The 22,318-nt window shown below is 50.5% G+C and overlaps 1 protein-coding gene and 1 pseudogene across 1 annotated transcript; one reads left to right on the top strand and one right to left on the bottom strand.

Moving 5' to 3' along the window:
• Positions 1-12,330: 12,330 nt before the first annotated feature.
• Positions 12,331-13,889, bottom strand: LOC132419743 (myeloid-associated differentiation marker-like). Its single transcript, XM_060003633.1, has 2 exons — positions 13,712-13,889; positions 12,331-12,980 (listed from the first exon to the last, which is right to left on the bottom strand). The coding sequence occupies exons 1-2, from the start codon at positions 13,887-13,889 to the stop codon at positions 12,331-12,333; spliced, it is 828 nt and encodes a 275-aa protein (XP_059859616.1).
• On the top strand, positions 13,888-20,019 carry LOC132418644 (myeloid-associated differentiation marker-like; annotated as a pseudogene).
• Positions 20,020-22,318: the final 2,299 nt, after the last annotated feature.

Raw genomic sequence — 22,318 nt, 5'->3', positions numbered from 1 at the left:
TGCCACAACTACTGAAGCCCCTGCTCCTAGAGCCCATGCTCCGCAGCAAGAGCAGCCACTGCAATGAGAGGCCCACGCGCCTCAACAAAGAGAAGCCCCCCTCACCGCAACTAGAGAAAGCCTGTGCACAGCAACAAAGACCCAATGCAGCCAAAAATAAATAAATAAAACTTAAAACAAAAAACCCCAAATACCCTGCCTCCACCTCCCTTTTCCAGTTGCATTTATTCCTGGGAGCGTGGCATTATTTCCTGGGGGTGACACCCACTCAGAGATCCATTCATCCCATCTTGAAATTGGTTCCAGGGCACTGGTGAGCTTCCAGGCAAAGGTACAGGAGGAGTGATGGGTGCCACCCCTGGTGACCTTCAGCAAGTCATCTCACCTCTCATTTGTAAAATAAGGAAGCAAAGGTGGTGGACTCTGGAGTCTGTGGGAACTAGGTTGAAATTTGGGTTCTGCCATTTAGTAGCTGTGTGACCTAGGGCCAATTACTTAACCTCTCTGTGCCTCAGTTTCTCCATCTGTAAAGCAGGAACTTCTAACAATTCATAGGGTTCTTGTGAGATGCTGTAACAAAGTGTCCAGGACCATGCCTGTCACAGCTCAAGCAGCCTCCAAATTCGATAACTGGTGATTATCCTGTACACAACCTGGCGTTCTAGGAGAACTGCTGCCCTCTGCTGCAGGGCCTGGCTCTCTAAAGGAAGGGCATGAGTAGGGTATGGAGAGAAGGATCCAAACCAGAGCAGTGACTGTGCAGTAGAATCAGCTGCAGAGTTGTTATTTTAATCCCTGACTGGGTCCTGCTTTGGCTCCACTGAACCAGACTCCCTAGGGGTGGAAGTTAGGGTGGGGGAGTGGGAGTGAGGCAGGCACCTGTTAGTATTTTGACCTTCACAGGTGATTTTGAATCCTAAGACATCTGAATCACATGAGGAGCTTTCTCAGCACCCCCCAGTAGCTAAGCACTGTGTTCTCACACTGGACCAAGCACCAGGATCACCTGGAGCCTGCTGAGCCCCATCCCAGAGTTTCTGATTCAGAAGGTCTGGGGTGGAACCCAGGAATCTGCATTCCCAACAAGTACCCTGTTGATGTTCTGCTGCTGGTCCGGGGACCATGCTTTGAGAAGCACTGCCCAAGCGGCAGGTGATTGTGATGTGCAGCCATGGATGAGCCACTGGCCTAAGGGCTGAGCACCACCAGGTGGACACCTGTCATGGATCCAGCCTTGACCCTGCCATCTCCCTTGGCTGCCTGCTCATGCAGAGAGAGGGCCATAGTCCTGCAGGATGTGCCCTGAATAACCCACTGCATGGGTGAGGGACTCGAGGTGAGGTTAAGAACCCCAGGGATTAAAGTTCAGGCCCATCCGACCCCAAACTCCAGTGCTTTACACTCAGACAGATTTACAATGGCGGTACCTTCCATTTGCACCACTGACTCTGAAAGCCTGGTCTGGGAAGGGTTGGGGAGGTGCACCTTGATCTCTCTGGGTTTTCTCTTGCCCTGTCTCCCATGTTTTAGGGTCATGACCTCTGCTCTTAAGATTAATTAATGAACACTGGAAGCTGCTGGGTGTGGCTGCATGTTTGGCTGTGCGTGGCCACCAAGTGGAGCCCTTGGGCCGTCTCGCCCCCAGGCTGCCGTGCAGTCAGAACCGGCAGGGCGGACACTGGCAGGTGATGTGAGGGGCTGGGTCTTTAACATGGTTAGGCGGCTGCTCCAGGGACCCTCTAGATGCCCTCGCTCAGCCACTGAGCTGCTCAGAGGGGGCTAGTGCAGTGGTACAGCCTGGCCTGGAAGGTGAGCCCAGGCTCCCTGACTCCCAGCCCAAGGTTCCTTCCAGGGCTTCAGGCTTCCTTGAAAGGAGAGGAACAAGGATTCCCAGAGGAAAAGCTTTCCCAAAGGAAATCTCTAACCAGACCTCCTGCTTCTGGCTCTGGGGTTTGGATGCCCCCAGGGGAGAGAAAAGATGGGGAGGCCCCCTACCTCCCGGGTGGGCCCCGAGGTGAGGGTCAGTCCCCAGAGGGCAGCATGTGCTGTGGCCCCGGCCCCTCTCCAGGGCTCCCTGCCTCCTGCCCAGCCAGCTTCTCAGTGGAAGGAAGCACAATCACGTGGGAAGCACATGGGTTGATGCTCTAGAGAGACTCCAGTTTCAGTCAGCAGACCTGACTTGAGTGTCTCCCTCTGAGCTCAGGGCCGCTGGCCACCAAAGGGGCCGAGAAGGGGACTGAGATCCCATAGGCAGGGTGTCCAGCCCCAGGCTGGGGGTAGTGGGGACCCATAAACAGCAGCATCACCACTGATCCTAATAAAAGGAAGAGCTGCTCCTGCTGCCCCTCTAGACTCCTGACCTACCTGGGTCCCCACCCACCTGGGGTTGATGCCTGCAAATGCTGGGTTTATTCACCGAGGTTGTGAAGGAGGGAAGCAGGGAAGGTGATGTTTGTGACTAGTTCTGTGATAGGTGCTTCAAACACATCACCTTACACTGTCCTCCAGTGACCCTGCCTGGGGCTGGTTTATTTCCCATATTACCTTTAGGAAACCAAGCCTGGCTCCTGAGCCCAAGCTCTGTCCTCCCCAGCAGACCTGCTCCTGGTGGCCCAGAGCAGTTCCTCAGAGAGCAGACCTGGGACACACCCAGGAGCCCTGCTGTTACCTAGTGGCTCTACTCATCCCTGGGCAAGTCTCACCTCAGTCTCGTCCTCTGTAAAATGGGGATATTAGTCCCAACTCCTGTAGCCGTCATGGAATCAAATGGGGCCACGGTGAAATCTGCCCCAGTCTGGTCAGGCATCAGCTGGAATCTCCTCCCTATGAAGACCACTCCCTCCTGGTCTTCTGCCCTCAGATCTGAAAAGCGTAGGTCAGGGTCCATCCCAGGCAAGAGGGAGAAGGGAGAGCTGGGCTTCTCAGCACCACCTTGCCTTCCGGTCTCTTCTTCCCAATCCCTTTAGCTGCCCCACTGTGCTTCCCCAGGTTAGTGTCCAGTCCCCTTTGCCCCCCAGTCCACTGGTCACCTTCCATCTCCCCCACTGCTGCCGGCATCCTGCCTTGGGCCGTCCTCCTGGGCCAGGGGAAGGGCACACGTCCTTATGTTGTCCCTCATCTCAGCTCACAGAGCCCCTGTCCTGGGGACTGTCTCTTCTCCAGGGCAGGAGTCCCCACGTGTGACTCTGCTGCCCTGGGTGGAAACAACCCATCCCTGAGACCATGATAGACCCTGGCAGCGTGGCAGCGTGTGGACGGGGAGGAGGGGCGGGCAGTGGGGGGTCTCGAGCCGGGTGGGGTCCAGATGCCATCTGGCATCACAGTCATGGCCGGGCACTCGTGCCATGTGCTCCCACCTGAGCCCGTGGGAAGGTCCTGCTGCCTCCCCTCCTGTCCCAGGTGGGCCTGTGGGTGAACCTAGAAAGGCGGAACCTGATGAGTGTGGTCAGCGCTCACAACCCAAATGCCTAAGGGGCCCATCCGGGAACAAGTGAGTGACCCAGGCCTGATATTTGTCAGAACTAGGAATGCAGGCCCGGCTGCACTGGGCAGTTGCCACTCGGCCCAGCTGACCTTGGCTGTGCAGAAACCCTGGCCCATGGGAACATCATCAGGGCTGTCTCTGGACCACAGGCCACCAGGTTGAGGCCTGAGCCCTACTCCACCTCCCCCCTACCACCTGACTCCTTTCACCTAGGGGCCATGGACCTTGGCCTGGATATGTCCAAGGACAGATGATTCACTGTCTCCTAAGCTCTGCTCAGCGGGAGGGCTGAGGTCCCTGATCTATACACACAGGGCTTCCCCACTGAAGCTTCCAACCAGGATAAATCCAGTGTCACCTCTACATGGTGACCTGTCACCCATCTTCACATCATCTTCATGTCTCCCATCTCAACCCTGAGTCTCCGACTTTCCAGGTTAAACATCCCCAGTTTCTTCAATGTTTTCCCTTATGTGGAGCCTGATCAATTTCCCCTCTGCCCCTCCACCCACCCCAACACTGGCCTCCCCGTCCCTTCTCTGCCCAATTCCCCAGCCCCATTCTCAGTGGATGCTTAACAAATGAATCAAATAGACACCAGGACTCAGTTGAGCCCAGGGAAGCAGCAGCGTCCTCCAGCCCAAGGCTGGCTTTGGAAAGACCTGTATGTTCACGGGGCTCTGGCAGAATGAACTACGACACAGGGACGTGATCATCTCCTGCCCCCTCACGCTGAAGGCATCAAGGGGAATCGGGGGCGTTTGGAAAGGACAGTCTAAAGTGGCCCTGCCTCTCTGAGCTCACCTGGGTCACCTCTGACTCAGACCTGTTTGCAGCTGGAATGAGGAAGGGATTGGAAAGGGCGCCCGCCCCTCTCAAACCCCGTAGCCTTCCCTCCTTCCCTCCCTCCTCCACCCACAGCCCAGCCCGAATGGAGAAAAGAGCTTCTATGCTCTAACCCCGGCTGTGACTTCTGTTCCCACCTCTCCATGGGAACTGTTCTCACCAGGTCACCAGTGAGCACCATGTTGGCAACTCAAGGTGTATTTACCTTCTCATCACTAGACCTCTCAGCATAATTCACCTGAGTCAGGGAGCCCTTCTCTGGAGTGACTTTCCTCCTGCTGCTCAGCCTCTCCTCCGTCTTTCTCCCCCTCCTTCTCCTCCTCTCCCATCGTCTGAGTGTCTCAGGTCCTCAGGACTTGGGCCTAGACCACCTCTTCTTTGTGTGCCTTCTTGTGCTCATCTAGTCTGATGGCTTTAAGATTCCACTCAGTCCACAAATATTATTGTGCACCGAGTGTGTGCCAGGCACTGTTGTAGGCACTGGACAGACAGCAGAACAGAACCAATAGTTCTGCCCTCATGGAGCTTACACTCCAGTACAGGAGACGGAGAATATGCAAACCATATATATTATATCAGGTCTTTGCGTGATAAATGCCATGAAAAAGGGGAAACAGGTGAAGAGAGAGTTATTGGAGTGTGGAGGGTGGGCAAGGCTGCTATTTATGTGGGTGGGCAGGGCAGGCTGCTCTATTGATGTGACATTTGAGAAGATACTGAATGAAGTGAGTATGATGACAGTTCCCTTATTTGTGCTTCCAGAGCTGATCTCTACTGAGATCCAGAGTCATATCCAACTGCCTCCTGATCTCTCAGGACACCTCACACTCACCATGTCCAATCCCATCTCTTGAATCGCCCTGCCTCCGACAACACACACTGATCCTTCCTCATCTTTCTGTCTCGGTCAGTAGCACCACTTTCACAGATGCTCTTCACAGCATACTTGTGAATCCACCCACTCTTCTTCCTCTCTAGAGCCGCCACCTGGTCCAGACCCATCCATCCCCTCACTTGCACTCCTGCCATAAGCTTCTAGCTGATTCCTCTATTTCCATCCTTTCCCGCAATGTCTGCTTTGGAATGAACTCAATCTAAGATAGCTTGGACAGCTTCTCTTAGGATGAAACACAAACTCCAAAACATCACCGCCAAAGCCCTGCCAGCTCTGAGCCCTTTCTAACTCTACAGCCTAATCACTTCCCTCCCTCCAGCCACTGAGAGCTCTTCCAATTCCTCTTTGTCATCTCAGGGCCTTTCCCCTTACATGCCTAACCTGCCTCCCATCCCTGAACTGAGACCAGAGAACAGCCTGGCACATGGTAGTACTCTGCTCAGTCAATGCCACTCTAGACCTCAGATTCCTCATGCAGAAAATGGAGATAATAGCATCAATGTTCAGACATGAAGGTTCTTGATTTCACGCTGCAGAAAACATCTCTGGTAACTTATGCAGAGAACAACTGTATGAGAAGGATGCTGAGTAGCTTGAAAAATTACTAGGGAGGGACCAGGCTCAGAACAGTCTCAGAACAGGAAGGAAAGGTGTTGGGCAGCCAGGGCACAGCCAAGGGCAGCTGATTCAGGCACCATGGCCATTGGAAGCACACACTGGATGCTACTGCGGGCCCCAGCAGAAGGAATTCTGATCTGACCTGGTGTCTGTCTATCACTTGCTCCTTAGGTGTGTGTCCAGGTCCCGCTTGTGTGGCAGGTCAAATATTTACCTGGCCTTTTAAGTTTCTTATTGAGGGTTAGACCCAGTCTCTCACCAAGACTCACATGGTGGGGACATCTTCAAATATAGTGGGAAGTTCAGGTTCTCAATGGTTCCGCTCAATGGAGGTGTCCATCACATAAGGCCATGGAGTGTTAGGGGGAGTAAATGGTATATAACATGACCCAGTGACTCTCAAATATTTCCCCTAAAGGCAGAAGGGATGGAATGTATCCAGGTCAGGCAGTCCAGCCTGGATCTTGAGACTGTAAGCTCGTGTAATGTTCATTAAGCAAACACCTCAATGTGCCAGGCCCTCTTCTCAGCACTGGGAATATATCAGTGAACAAAGAAGAAGATACCTCTGCTTGGTGGATCTGTATTCTAGTGTTTCTTTTTGAAGCCTCACGTTTCACTTGAAAGTGAATGTAGAGTTTTGCATTTTATTTTGTAACACGGACATAATAATGTACCCATAACATATCAGGGTTTGTTTCAATACGATAGTAATGGCTTCCTACTAATGGACTACTGGCTGTGCTGCCCATTTGCCTGAAGATACAGAAAACTGTGTCTTTATGTGTCTATATCTGAGCACATTCTGGGTGACACCAGCTGGAGTCATCCCAGCATAGAGGAGGTTATGGCTGGCCAGCTGATGAGGGCTGCCTCTGGCCACTGCCCCTGGAGACAGAAAGCCCAGGCCAGGCAGGGTGCAAGGAAAGGGCTTGAGGCTTGGGCACAGGGGGGCTTCTCCAACAACAGTGTATGCTAAAAGGCAGTGGGAGGCCCTGGCCACTCAGCATATGGGCTTGGTGGCCACAGAACCCCCTACCCAGACCCCTGGGCCCAAGTCACCTCCCATCCCCCTGCCTTTGGAGATAGGCATGTGCGGGCATCTCTTAGCTCCTCCCCCAGCCTGTCCATCAAGGTTGCAGGGAATGTGGAGACCAACTGGCCAACTCTCCTTCCCCTGACCCTTCTTCTCCTAGTGGTATATTTTTCAAACTTAAATTTAATTTTCTTATAATGGTAATATATTTACGTGGCTCAAAATTAAAATGTCCTAAAAAGCCACACATTGAGAAACCTGGCCTCTGCCTGAGGCTCCATCCATTCTCTCCTCAGCTCCCCTCCCCACCCAGGACCAGGTAACTCCTCCACTGCACTCATGGGAGTCCTTCCCGTGCTCCTGATGCAAATCAAGCATATACAGGTATATTTATTTTTATTTCTCCCCCTTTTATTACTTAAAAATAGCATACTAGGCATCATTTTGTATCTTACTGTTTTGAGTAAATATATCCTGGAGATATTTCCTTATCAATATTTGGAGAGCATCCTCATTTTTTCCAGCTGTATAGTACTCCCTCTTCTGTCTGTACCTTGGTTTATGAACCAGCATCATAAAGATGAGCAGTGGTTGTGTCCAATCTTATTTTGAAATGAGATCTTGGATGGAGTTTGATTCACGCCAGGTTGCTCGGGGTAGAGAAGGTGCTGGGTGAGGCCAACACCCTACTTGCTACCCCATTGCCTCACCAGAACCCTAGCGCTCCAGACCACAATTTTTGACCAATCTGCTCACCTTATGAGTAGGAAACTGAGGCTCAGAGCAGGGACTAGACTCATGTGGTCATGAGTTACCCTGGGGAAGAATTGAACTAGAAACCAGATCTCTTGGGCTCCGCTCTCCAGACTACTCACGGTTCATCCCCTGGGGGACCAGACCAGGGCAGTGGCGCCACCTGACTGGAGTCAGAGCAGATGTGACTGCGGACCCAGCTGTGAACGAACTCCAGATCTGCCTCTCTCTCGCTCTGGCCTTCCAATTCCTCTTTCATTATTTGGAATCAGCCCCTTTGTACTCCCAGCAGGAAAGAGCTCAGGGAAGAGGCAGGGTGAGGAGGGGACCAGGGGTCTCTGGCCCTCCCCCCACATCTTGTAGATGAGGAAACTGACTCACCCAGCAGTGAGTGACCTCCTCAGGGTGACATAGCAGGTTTGTGGCAGAACTAGGGTAGATGGGGCATAAGCCCAGCCTGGAGGATGCTGCTGCCACACTTGTAACAAGCAGCGTGGGGCAGTGGAAAAGCAGCCGGCCTGGGAACCAGGAAACCTGTGTCCTGTCTTTGATTCTGCCAGACACAGGGTGACTCTGGACAAGTCCTGCCCTCTCCCTGGGGTCCAGCCGCACCTCCTCTATGGCAAGAGGGTTGGACTAAGCAGAGGACCTTTAAGCTTTCTTTTGAATGCCAAAGTGAGTGGACTAGACCTTGTCTTGGAACTGTGACAAATGACCCTTAACCTCCACCAAAAGGGAAGGATGGAGTAGCCACCCTCATGAACCATGAGGCTTGAGTAATGGGCACCTCAAGTGAGCCCTTTCCTTGGCAATTCTTTTACTGAACCACAGAGGCATTGCTAACCTCCTGGGAAATGAGCTCCCAGGGTTGAGTTCAATTTCATTCAGGAAAATATAAGAATATGAGATTCTTGTACCCAGACTTGGTGAAGTCAATGCATACTTGCTTTTGTGGATTAAAAATTAGTCAATAGTCAACCTAAGAAAGAAATGGAAAATTTTATTCTAGCTAACCTGAGGATTGTAAATGGGGAGACAGTCTCTCAGGAAGCTCTGAGAACTGTTCTGAAGAGGTAAGGGGGGAGGCCAGTATGTATGTGACTTGGGGGAAGGGTTACATGCAACTAAGCACACAGCTTGGTAGAAGGTTACTGTTGTTTGCAAGGAGCAGATATCTTAGTTAACGGTTTTAGTGTTTTTCTAAGTATGAGAAGATGCAAGAAACTAGGTTCATAAAAATTTCTGCTGAAAATGTCTAACTATCTGAGGGCCAGTTCTGCCAGTTTTCCCAGATCACAAAGTGTCTGAATCTGATCTTTGTCCTGAATTCCTTTCAGGGTGGTTTGTAGGGCAGTGACTGCAGTGGCTAATGACTTGATTCTTCTAGAGCTGGGTGGTGGGCAACATTCCTTTTTTTTTTAATTTAATTAATTTATTTTTTATACAGCAGGTTCTTATTAGTTATCAATTTTATACATATTAGTGTGTATATGTCAATCCCAACCTCCCAATTCATTCCACCACCACCACCCCTCCTCTGCTTTCCCCCCTTAGTGTCCATACATTTGTTCTCTACATCTGTGTCTCTATTTCTGCCTTGCAAACCAGTTCATCTGTACCATTTTTCTAGATTCCACATATATTCGGTAATATATGATATTTGTTTTTCTCTTTCTGACTTACTTCACTCTGTATGACAGTCTCTAGGTCCATCCACGTCACTACAAATGACCCAATTTCGTTCCTTTTTATGGCTGAATAATATTCCATTGTATATATGTACCACATCTTCTTTATCCATTCATCTGTCGGTGGGCATTTAGGTTGCTTCCATGACCTGGCTATTGTAAATAGTGCTGCAATGAACATTGGGGTGCATGTGTCTTTTTGAATTATGGTTTTCTCTGGGTATATGCCCAGTAGTGGGATTGGTGGGTCATATGGTAATTCTATTTTTAGTTTTTTAAGGGACCTCCATAGTGTTCTCCATAGTGGCTGTATCAATTTACATTTGGTGGGCAACATTCTTTATTACACAATCCCCTCCATTTTGGTCTTAATTTCGACCAAGGTTTGCGAGGCATTTCCTGACCATTTTGTCCCAGGAATGCTGATTCCCAGGTCAGCTGAGGATTTCACTGATAGACCAGTCAATGTGCTATTACTCATCTAGTCCTGGTAACAGTAGCCAAGTGCCTCTGGACCACGTGTCTTACTAGTCTGTCAGCTCCAGGAAATGGTTCCCTCCTGTTGCTTCTCCCCATATCTAGAATCACACTATTACAGTCATGGCTCTTATAGACTATACATCAGGTCAATTGTTTCAACTCACCTGGTCATCACTATTTTTATCGGAGACTCAGTCACATATTTGTTAATGCGAGAAAAAATAATCTTGTAAAAAAAGCAGAGTACAAATAATATAGCCTGTGACATTAATCAGGTCATAAGGAAGTAGTATTATCTTCTAAGGAGTTACATGGCTGGGTCCAGAAAAAGAAAAATTCATCTTTATGGTGGAGCAGGTATTTCTGCCCTTGGGGAGGTCTGGTTAAGGCACAATGCAGATGCACAATGCACATCAGAAGGGAGGGAGGAGGCCCAAATGGGCAGAGAAAAATTTTATGTTGACATTTTTCTTGTCTTGCCTTAAAATATGAATTTTATTTCATTGCTTCTTAAGATTTTTCTGCCGCAGTTATCCCCTCCTGGGAGCACTCCCCCTCCACCTAACCTGCCACTGGGTGAAGATCACATGCTTCACCCCAGGACTGGAGTGAGTGGCAGCAGTGAGGGTCCTTCCCCTGTCTCTCCCCCAGGCCCCTCTGGCCCTGGTGACACAAGGATGCTGGGCTCTGAGCCTCTGTGGATGCGCTTAATCGAGGAAGAAGTCTTGGTGTGACTTCCAGGTCACCAGTTACTGCAAAGGCCTGCTGGTCTCAATGCACACAGACACACGCACGTGTGCCCACACACACACAGCATGCACACAGACACACACCTTTAAACAGAGGCATCCAGGAGCTGGCAGGGCCCCTTTAAGAGCTAGGGGACAGGATATTGGACATTCGGGTGGGGCTCAACCTCTCCTTTCCTAAGGCTGGGACACTCCATAGGCTCTGGCTGAGGTGAGGGCAGGAGATGGTGGAATGGTGGCACAGAAAGGGCAGTTTGGGTGAGGAGGGAAATCAGGTGGGCTGCCTCTGAGCTCTAGGCAAATTTGAGGCAATTAGGATTTGATGATTTTGTGGGGTTTGTGTTTTTTCTTTCTTTTTCTTTAAATGGTAAAAAAAAAAAGAACATTATGGATTTGGGATAAGGGACAAGCTTTTTTTTTCTATTACTGCAAGAAGGAGCTGATGGGAAACAGAAGTTCTGGGGAATTTTTTAAAAATTATATACATTTTATAGGTCACATTATTCATGAGTCCCAGAGAAGCAGGAAGCAGCAGCAGAAAGCAAGAGGCACAGAGAAACACATTTAAGCAGTGCAGTTTGACTGTGGCGGCAGCAAGGCCCACCCACCCCAAGCCACCTGCCCAAGAAAATTTGAAAAGAAGCTTCCCCATTACAAAAAGGATCACCCAGTAATTTTTGCCCTCCTGACCATCATTTGCCCTCCTGGTCATCATTACTTTTATCGGAGGCTCAGTCACACATTTGTTAATGCAAGAAACAATAATCTTGTAAAAAAGGCCGAGTACTAATAATAGAGCCTGTGACGTTAATCAGGTCATAAGTAAATAGTGTTATCTTCACCATTTTTCTGAAAAAAGAAAACAAAAATAAAACACCCAGGCTAATATCACCGTTAAGGTTGGCAGTGGCCATTTTTGTCTCCCCGCAGAGGCAGGACATGCTGTTTTGAACACCGAGGCAGGAGGGCCACATCGCTGCCCCTCACAAACACTGCAGAAGGTTGTCTCCAAGACCCTGTGATTTTTTTGCCAGGTCCTTTTTTTGATTCCCCAGAGAGTAGCTGGGTTGGAAGGTATACCAACTACCTTTAAGGTGGCCTCTAGGCAGTGGGTTTTTGTAAGCCTGGAAAAATTCTAGAGCCAATCTCAGGTGTGGCTGAGCACCAGGTGGGGCCTTAGAATCTAGAGGCTTTAATCCTCCCGCCCACTGGAAATTACTGACATCCAGAGTTTTTTTTTTTTTAACTTAAAGGGGAGGTGCACTGTACACCCCCCTCCACTGGAAGAACGGAGGCCCAGTGCCTAGCTACCCACCCCACACCCCAAACCCGTACACACACACCCCAACGAAGGCACAGCCAGGGGCACAGGCATGCTTTGGCTGTGAGGCCCCTCCGGAGGCCCAGGGTGTGAACAGCTGCACAGAGGGCTGTGTGAAGTGGAGTCAGCACCTTAGGAGGTGGGAGGGGGGCGGTGGGCAGAGGAGGAAGAAGCTCAGGGTCCCGGTGGATCAGAAGGAAAAGAGGAAGAGGCGGTCAGGACACAGGAGACAAGAACACAAAAATGACCAGAAAAGGGCCAAAAAGCAGAAAATGTAGAAAATAAGAGAGTGAAAAGAGAAAGAGGCAAAACAGGATCTGGGCAACCACACAAAACAGGAAGGAGACAGAGCAGAAGGAGGGAAGGAAACAGGAAAGAGAGCGAGATGGTTGGGGAAGGATGTGAGCAGGGAGAGAGGGGACAGGAAGAGGACATCAGAACTCCGTGTAGAAACTTCCAGTTAGAAGAGGAATCTGGAGCCCCTGGGTTGATCCTTAGTCCCTACAAAAGCCTCTTGGGCCAAGTATGCCATGTCGGCTGCATAAATCAGCAGGTTGATGGCTGTCATTACGGTCACAGCCAGTCGTTGGTCCCAGATGCACACCAAGGAGGTGAGTCTGTCTCTGCAGCTCCCATTGCTGGACCGCTGGGACTGGACACCAAACTTCTTACTGAACTTGTAGAGAGGCCAGAGGATGTAGAAGAAGATGGAGAGCACAGTCTGCCCCGACAGGAAACGTGGAAAGCGGACAGGCAACTTTGTATCTTCATCGCAGTCAGACCCCTTCACTATGAAGTTCATGGCCCCCAGGATGAAGCAGATGGAGTACATGGCCACGTACCACACCAGTGCCAGCTGGTGCTGGTACAGGTAGGGGCTGCTGATAAAGATGAAAATGACACAGGCCACATAGTTCTCCAGCCTCCTGAGCATGCCTAGCAACGTGGGCACACAGTTAGATATATCGCCAGGCCAGACCCAGACCCAGGCCACTTCAGTGGCGTAAAGCACAGCAGCCATGCAGGCGAATGTAGTGGTGGTGATGGTGTGGTTCTTGGTGGGGTCTGGAGACAAGAACTGGATGTAGGTGATGCGGAAGATGATGGAGGCTGAGAGGCAGACGACGGCAAAGTAAACGGCGTGGGAATAGAGAAGCCGTCCCAGGAGCAAGGGAGGCAGGACTGGAGCCCACAAAACCCCACCATGAAGATGATGTCGTACACAGTGAAGCAGAAGCACCGATGAACATGCACCAGTTAATTACGTCACCCTTCAGAGTGTCCTCACTGGCCACCAGCAAGAAGGGCACACAAGTGGAGAGCAGCTGCAGCAGGTGGAGGAAGAAGCCCACGATGGGCACAGAGCCCAGGTCTGAGGATGAGCACGCAGTAATGGTGATGATCAGGCAGGTTACCATCACTGCTGTTGTAACCTTGCTTGTTTTACAACCAAAGCCTTGTGAATAGTTAAACACAGCTCTGGGGTTTGATAGACTGGTTCCTGCTTTGCTTTGCCTGCTTTGCTCTGTCTTTGTTCTTCTTTCTCCAGAAATATATGACCACTGACCCCTAGAACACTGACCCTCTGATCTGGACAATGTAAGGACCAGACTCAAGTTTAAAAGCCAGCAAGGCACCTCGTGGTTAATGTAAAGGTCTCCAAAAGAGAAGAGCAGGGCACCCCCAGCACACAGCCTGCAGCCATTTCCTGCTTCCCTTCTTGTATAAATCCGGCTAAAACTTGCATGTAAGGAGTTGGTTCTTTTGCGCAGTAAACCTCCTTCTCCCCTGGCTGCCGGCTTCCTTAAGATAAAGCTACTTTTCTTCTACCCAACACTTACCTCTCAGTGTTGGCTTCTTCAGCGACAGCCAAACCTGAGCTGGGTGACAAATGTCTTGCAGCCAGGCAGGCGTCAGGTTCCCGAGGCTCCGGCCCCTCCACCTCGTCCTGGGGTGAGGAGGGGAGTGCAGCTGGGAAGGTCGGGGCGACAGCTGCTTCTGGCCAGGATCTACAGCCATGTCAGCAGCTGCCGAACTTGTTCGTTTCCGGAACTTTCTCTGTCTTTCCCCACTCCTTGCCGACAGCCTGCTTCTGCTTTCTGTTGAGAGAAGGAAACTGGCCTCTGAAGGAGCAGCCGAGTTCTTGAGCGAGTGCAGGGGTGTGCGCCCCGGAACCCCTTCCCACCCGTTTGGGCATATTCTTTGCCCTTTGGGACTTTGGGATCAGTTTGGACACCGCGGGAGTGGGTAATGGCTTGTTTATGACTCTGCACCAGTATCTCCCCGAGGGAGAATTTGTTTGTTTGTTTTGAAATCTGTTCTGGGGAGCCAGTGAAGTGGGGTCTCCATCCGTCCCTTCTAGAAGTCCACTAGGACGTATCTTGGCAGCCTGGCAAAACTGTAGCTATGACCTTATAACCGAGAAAAATAAAATGTTATTTTTAATTTTTTTAATTTTAATGCAGCCTGGCCCATGTATGTTTTCGATTCTGAAGAATGGTGGCCCCTGAATGGGTCTCTAAATTACTCCACTATTTTGTAGTTAGAACTGTTTTGTCAAATATCTGGTAAATGGGAGGAAATTCCATGTGCAGGCCTTCCTGTTACTCCATAATAAGGGTTCTTCCAACAAGGGCACTAATTTAATGCCCTAAAAAAAAAAGGGAAAACGGCCCTTAAAAAGGGAAACTACACTGAAAAGTCCACCCCCTTTACAGATGGGTCTTTGCAGGCAAGGGAGGAAGAAGAGGGGGTCAGCTTCTTAGGGAATTGAATCCACCCCAGCTGCTGTGGTTCCTCTCCTGATGCCTGAAGCAGGGGCTGCCCGGGGTCCCCCCCCACCCGGTCTCTGGAAGGAGGAAGAGTTCTAGTGCACAGAGCAGAGCCTCAGTGCCCTCACAGCATGAGGAGGAAATGAGGTCTGAAGTAGTCTGTCCCTTTAAGACCCCACAGGGAGATCAGTTTGGCCACAGTGTGTCCCCTACAGGGGGAGGCGGAGGGGTAGGGGGGTGGATTTCCACTAAGACAGTTCCTTGCGGGAGGTCTGAATGCACAAGGACAGCCAGTTGGCTGTTATTGGTCTTATACTCCGTTTTCCACCTTAGACCTACTAAACTGTAAAAACGCCAATCCTCCACACTGAGATGATCCACAAAAAATGGTGGAGACGTTCATTAGTATTTTTTTCAACTCACTGCCAAACACGGGCTGTTGCACAGGCGTTGGTGACGATTATGTTGACAGCGATGAACGGCACCTTGTTCTAGACAAAGCCCAACACTTGTCTCTCAGTATTTGACTTCTTGATTGATGAGCAGCCGAGCCTGAGTTCAGTAACAGTGCCACAAGCTAAGGGGCCTCCAGAAGCTAAAAGAGGAAAGGAAGGACCTTCCCCTGGGGTGTCAGAGAGAGCAAAGCCCTGCTGACAACTTGATTTCAAAAGTCTGGCCTCCAAAGCTGTGGGAGAATAAATTTCTGTTGTTTTAAGCCACCAGACTTGTGAAAATTTGTTGCAGTAGCCCTAGGAGAACAAGATTAATTTCCAGAAATGAAAAATATAATCTTTGTCATATTTTTTAAAAGTTTCCAGAAAAGCTTGCCGACCTCCTGCTCTAGAGCATATGGGCACATTGACCCAAGGGACCCCTTGTCATAATCCTGTGGTCCCCCAGTGTCTGAGACTCACAGAGTATGATTCCCTGATTAGAGAAGGGTGGTCAGTCCACAGGAGCTGGGAGGGAAGGAGATAAGTAAAGGAGATGGAGAGGACCAAGGCCCAGTGGAGAGGACCAGCTGCATCTGTTGGGGGATGGTAGAAAAGCACAATGCAGTGTGCATGACATGGTTTCATGATTATAATTGGGGGAAAAGAAATCTACAGATACGCCCTACAAACGTATGCGTATATGTACGCACACGTCTAAATATGGTTTCAGAGCACGTGAAATGTGTTGAAGGTTGCATCTGAGGTTGAGGACATGGATGCTCCCTGGATGGGGGTGTGGACACGCCTGTGAGCAGGCAGGAAGCCTGGCCACGCTGAAGAGGGGAAACTGGGCACATGAGATATGATTAGAGTCCTGCTTTATGTCACGTATACATGAGAATAAGAAAATATAGAAAATACTAAACAGAGATGAAGAATGAAAAACATTATAACGTAAAGGGCATAGAAGCTGCTCAGCTCTAGCCACCCCCCCTTCTAAGGAGCGCAGCGCAGTGACACCAGATCTCCTGACGCTTCAAAAGGAGCTGAAAATCTGGATTTTCATGTGAAATTAAAACCTGCAGCTACCAAACACTTAGAGAAGAAATAATACCGATTTTACACCATCTCTTCCTGAAAACACTGTGAAGGAAAACCAAACACATCCCCGGACCACCTCTAGTACAAACTGGCTTGCAACCCCTGATCTGAAGCAAATCAAGCTTGCATGTGCTAATGTCCAGAGTGGGGTCAGGGCCTTCTGGGTCCTGTTTGAGGGGAACAGGCAGCTGGCATGAACTGAGTGGGCCATGTGCCAGGCCCTCTGATAAGCCCTTCACATTCTTTCAGACACTTAATTGACACAAAGTAGGTATTAAGCCAACTGCACAGATGGGGAAACTGAGACTTTGTTAAGTAACTTGCCCAGGATCATCCAGCTATGAAGTGTCTCCTCCATGCCCCACAGCCTCCCTGTAACTCTGAGTGTCCATCTCCCCTCCTCCTTCCTTCCTTTCTCCCAGCCATGACTTTCCCGTCTCACTGTCTTTCGAGTCCAGCATGCCAGGCTGTTGGGCAGGCAGGGCTCAGCCACATCTTGGATGTGCTCTGACTGGGGCACCATTTCCACGCTAACAGATTAGAATGGAGGAGGGGCTTCGGGGGAAATTCAGGCAAACCTGTTGCTTCACCCGTGGGGGAACTGAGGCCCAGAGAGGGCACATGCCTTACCCAGGGCCACACAGCTGGAACCCCCATGCCTCTCCTTCTCCAAGCCCTCCCTCTGTGGCGTTAAATGCATCCAAATCTGTCATTTAGCCTTAGGTGTAAATCGTAGGGTCAGTTTGGGAAGTAAGTTGGGAACAAACTCGGGGACAGTCAGAGTGACACCCCCAGCCTCCCTTAAATCCAGTGCCTCTTGCCCACACCCCACCCCTGGCAGTGCCAACTGGAAGGCCAGCAGGCTCCAGGGCTCCACTGGCAACTGGGGCTGAAGGAGCCTTGTGAGTCCAGGTAGGTTCTCGGGGTTTGCTCTGTGTTTCTCTTTCCAGCCTCAGCTTTTCCCAGGGTTTATTATCAGCAAAGGTGACAAGGCCCCTGATGGCAGGAAGCTGGCTGCGGGCTCAGGGTGCTGGCCCTTAAGCCCTGGGGGTGCCTCTTGGCAAAGAGTCCCTTTGAAACAGGGCAGCTGTCCCTGAGGAGGGAGTGGGCCGGGGAGGAGCTCTCAGTCCCCCACACCCTGGGACCCTTGCAGGAGGCCCTGTGTGAGGCAGGACTGCAGCCCTGCTGGCGGGACTGTCTTGGGCAGGTGACCTGGCCGATTCCCTGGTCTCCATGGTCCCTGCCATGCTCGCCACGTGTCCCCTGTCCCAACCCTGAAACCCTTTTAGGCCTCCGTCCTCCCTCTCTCAGTTCCATTCCAGGTGGCCCCTCCTCCATGGGGAAGGTTGGCTCCATGCCTGCATCCCTTCTGGGTCAGAAGACACCTACTGGGCTGCCTCGGGGCCACTCGGACCTCGGAATCCTCCACAGCTCATCTCCACTCTGCCGCCCCCACCCCAGTCCCAAGTGCATGCTCAGGGCTGTCACCTGCCAGAGGGCCAGCAGGTGCCTCCTCTTTCAGCTCCTGCCCTTAAAAGGGGGCCTATCATCTGTCCATGCTCCATCCCCTCCCTAGGATGCCCTGAAAGGCTCCACATCAGCATCCAGACACAACATCCTTGTTCATTTCCAATCCCTCCTTCCCGCCTTGAAAGCTGCTAACCAGTCTCCCAGGCCAGAAAAATCCTCGCTCAGGCAGTACTACTCCTAGATCTTTCCAGACGCACACCTGGATGGCAGCTTTGGTACTTAACAGCCAAACATATTATTTTGTTGTTTGGTTCCCCCGTGATGCTCCTTCTTGTAGTAATGCTGGGTTGGTGTCTTCTTTCCCAAATAGGGAAGAGTCACATGTTAAGGCAAAATTTTGGGGGGAGGGGATTCAAAACAGTTCCTACTTCACATATCATCTTGTCCCCACTGCCTTGCTTTCACCCCATGGCTTACCCCTGTTCACCTCTGAAGCTGCCCTCCTCTGGGTGGGGCTGGGTCACCTCAGATGGCAGCTCCTTCTAGTGATGGCTGCAGGGAGGAAAGGCCAGGACATGTGTCTCTTCAGGTTGCTGTGGATGGAACCCATGGCTCTGAAGGTGTGTCCTGGGTCCCAGAGCCCGGAGCTTTGGTCCTGGGCCACCACCCATGTGTGCTGCTTAAATGCTGGGCTTAGAGAAAACATTCAAACCCACAGCTTTGGCATTTTTGTCTGGAGTTCCCACTTTCTAGCCATGCAACCTTAGGGAAGGCACTTGATACCCCAAGAGTCAGTTTTCTTATCTGTAAAATGGGGTCAGCAGTACAATCCACAATCCGTTTTCTGAAACATTTCAGGTCAGATATGATCCAGAATTCAGAATTTTTCAGCTTCAATCATGTAACATGGTGCAACTACTCTGTAGGACATAACACCCCACCGGGGCCTGAAAGCTCCTTTTAATCAAACACGTTAGTATTTCTGCAACTGAACTTTTGAACATTCACACTAAGTGAAATAAGTACAGACCATAAATTGTCTCATGTCTGTTCAGGTCAAATTTTCTTACCAAATGAATTTTTTTAAAGTTCTTTTTCCATTTCAGAGCCTTGAAGCTTTGGGGTTATAGATAAGGACCATCCTACCCTGTGTCTCTGTAGATAATGGCACACAGCACAGAGGACCTAAAATGTTCATGGTTTGAGGCCAGACCCAACCAAGCTATGAGGTTTGGGGTAAGACAAGTCTCCTGACAAGGCCAAGGGTGATAGGTGGGGCAAACCATTCTGGAGTGGCTGTGCTGTTACCCGAGTGTCTGAGTCAGTGGTTCAAACCCCACACATCCTGAGCCTCAGCCACTCCTGAGCCGTTTCCAGGTGTCTGACTTAATCAGCTTCTGGAGCCGGATCTTTCTCTGGTGGGTTCTCAGTGAAGACCCCTGCTGTACTGGTGACGGTGACCTGAGTGACCATGTGCTTGTCCTCAAGTCTGGGCTCCATGACCATCATGGGCTTCTTCCTCTGCCTGGGGCAGCTGCTCTCCACCTGTGTGCCCTTCTTGCTGGTGGCCAGTGAAGACACTCTTAAGGGGGACATAGGTAACTGGTCCATGTTTGTCTGATGCTTCTGCTTCACCGTGACCCTCATCATCCTTATAATTAATTATGTGTATTCCAGTCCCGCTTCCGCCGGCGGTTGGGATGGTTTTCTCCATTCCTTTGCCTTTTACTTTCCCTTCATCTGCCTCTCAGCCTCCATCATTTTCGGCATCACCTAAATCCAGTACTTGCCTCAGGGCCCTGCCCAAAATCATGCCATCACCGCCACTGCATTCTCAGGCATGGCATCTATGCTTCATGCCACCGAAGTGGCCTGGGTCTGTGTCCAGCCTGGCGATATGTACTGATTTCTGCCCACTTTGGGAGGTGTGATCAGGAGGCTGGAGAACTATGTGGACTTTGTCATCTTTGGCTTCATCAGTAACACTGACTTGTACATGAACCAGCCAGCCCTGATATGGCGTGTGGCCGTGTACTCTATCTGCTTCATCCTGGGGGCCGTGAACTTCATTGTGAACGGGTGTGACTGCGACAATGAAAAAATCCTGCCCATCCCCTACCCCAGTTTCCTGATGGAGCAGACTGTGCTCTCCGTCCTCCTTTACAGTACTGCCTGGTCCTCTGGCCGCTTTACCAGTTTGACGAGAATTTTGATGGGCAGCCACAGTGGTCCAGGGATGTGAGTTGCAGTGATGAGCTCTGCCCAACACTGTGCACCTGGGACCAACGACTGGCTGTGGCCACCTTGACCACCTTGAACCTGCTAGCTTACATGGCTGACAGCATGTGCATGGCCTTGTATTTTGTAGGGTGAGGCTCTGCCCATGAGTGCCCATTCCTCTTCTTAACAGAAGTTTCATTACCATCAGAAGTTTCATGACATCCTCAGATGTCCTCATCCTGTCCCCTCTCTCCCTGCTCACATCCTTCCCCAATCATCTCACTCTCTTTTCTGTTCCCTTCCCTCCTTTTCCTCTGTCTTCTTCCTGTTTTGTGTGGTTGCCCACATTCTGTTTTGCCTCTTTTGCTTTCCATTCTCTTCTTTTTTACATTTTCTGCTCTCTGTCTCTTTCTGGTTGTGCTTTGTTTTCTTTTCTACCTGTTTCCCTACTACCTCTTCCCCTTCCTTGCACCGGGACCCTGAGCTTCTTCCTCCTCTGCCCACCTCCTAAGGTGCTGACTCCACATCACACAGCCCTCTGTGCAGCTGTTCACACCCTGGGCCTCCGGAGGGGTCTCACAGCCAAAGCATGCCTGTGCCCGTGGCTGTGCTTTAGTTGGTGTGTGTGTGTGTGTATGTGTTTGGGGTGTGGGGTGGGTAGCTAGGGATTTGAACCCCTTTATCTCAGTGGAAGGGGATATGCAGTGTACCTCTCCTTAGAGTTAAAATAATATCTCTGGAGGTCAATAATTTCTAGGGGCAGGAGTATTAAAGCAGATACCCTGGGTCCTGAGGTCCCACCTGGTGCTCAGTCCCACCTGAGATTGGCTCCAGAATTTTTGCAGGCTTACTTAAACCCACTGCCTAGAGGCCATCTTAGAGGAAGAGAGGGATGAATGCCTTCCACCCCAACTACTATCTGTGTATCCAAGTAGGAGCTGGCAGAGAACTGCACCGACTTGAAGACAACCGTCTGCAGTGTTTGTGAGGGGCAGTGATGTGGCCCTCCTGCCTCAGTGTTCAAAACAGCATGTCCTGCCTCTGCGGGGACAAAAAAATTGGTCACTGCCAGCCTTATAGCTGATGTTATCTTTTTTGTTTTTTTTCCGGTTAAGAGGTCACAAATTACTGGGTGGCCTTATTCTGAAGGAAAGTTCCTTTTCATTTTATTTTTGGTGGAGTGGTTTGAATGGGGTGGAGACTGCTGCTTCCATAGTGAAAGAAACTGCAGTGACTGCGTGTGGTGCACACACGTGTGTTTCTGTGTGCCAGTTGCTTCCTGCTGCTGCTTCCTGCTTCTCTGGGACTCATGAATAATGGCATCTATATAAATGTGCATAATTAAAAAAAACCTTCCTGGAGCTTCTGGTCCCCATCAGCCCCTGTTGTCAATCACAGAGAGAAGCTTTGTCCCTTCTACCACATCTATGATGTTAGTTTTTAAACCTTTTAAAGATAAGTAAGATAAGTAAAGATAAGATAAGTAAGGAAACCCAAAAAATCCACAGATCCTAATCGCCCCAAATTTGCCCATAGCTCAGACGCTGCCAAGCAGGTTTCCCTCCTCACCCAAAGCACCCTCTCAAGGCACCCCTCCCTCAGTCTCTCCCCCACCACGCCCCATCCCTCCAGCCTGCCCACCATCACCTCAGCCAAATCCTAGGCAATGGCCCAGCCTTAGGAAAGCGGAGGTGCACCCCACCCCAATGCCCAGTATCTGGTACCCTAGCTCTTAAAGGAGCCCTACAAGCTCCTGGGGCCTCTTTTTAAAGGTGTGTGTTGGCGTGCATGCTGAGTGTGTGTGCGTGTACCTCTGTGCTCCTGTGCATTGAGACCAGAAGCCCCTTACAGTAACTGGTGGTCAGAAACGCATCACAAGCCTTCTTCCTCTCTTACTCCCAGCCAGGATGTTCAGAACTCAGCATCCTTGTGTCACCAGGGCCAGAGGGGTCAGGCAAGCAGAGCTCTGGGGGAGAGGCAGGGGAAGGACCCCCTCCCCCAAATGCTGCCACTCACTCCAGTCCTGGGGTGAAGCATGAGTTCTTCACCCAGTGGCAGGTTGGGTGGATGGGGAGTGCTCCGAGGAGGTGATCCCCACAGCAAGGAAATCTTAAGAAATAATGAAGTAAAATTGCTATTTTAAGGAAAATTTGCTATTTAAATTTTAAATAAAATTTGCTATTTAACCAACGAGAGACTAGCTCTAGGTGTTTGGACAGGCACATGTCACTCTAATTTCACATCAGGAAGAAGAATTAACCAAAGGCTCAGCCTGCTGTCTCAGAACCAGAATAGGGCCTGAAGCAATCCTGCGGTTTTGCGGCCAGCTCCCAAAAAAGCGAGTTGAAAAATGGAGCTCAGGGGCACTGCAATTCACAAACCTGCAGGGTTATAAAAGATAACTATCGTGCAAAAATATACTGAGGTAGGGCAACGAAGAGGATTTCAAAGC

The sequence above is a fragment of the Delphinus delphis genome, chromosome 2 (assembly GCF_949987515.2).
Source record: "Delphinus delphis chromosome 2, mDelDel1.2, whole genome shotgun sequence".
NCBI classification, from domain to species: Eukaryota; Metazoa; Chordata; class Mammalia; order Artiodactyla; family Delphinidae; genus Delphinus; species Delphinus delphis.
This window is presented reverse-complemented; position numbering and strand designations above follow the sequence as displayed.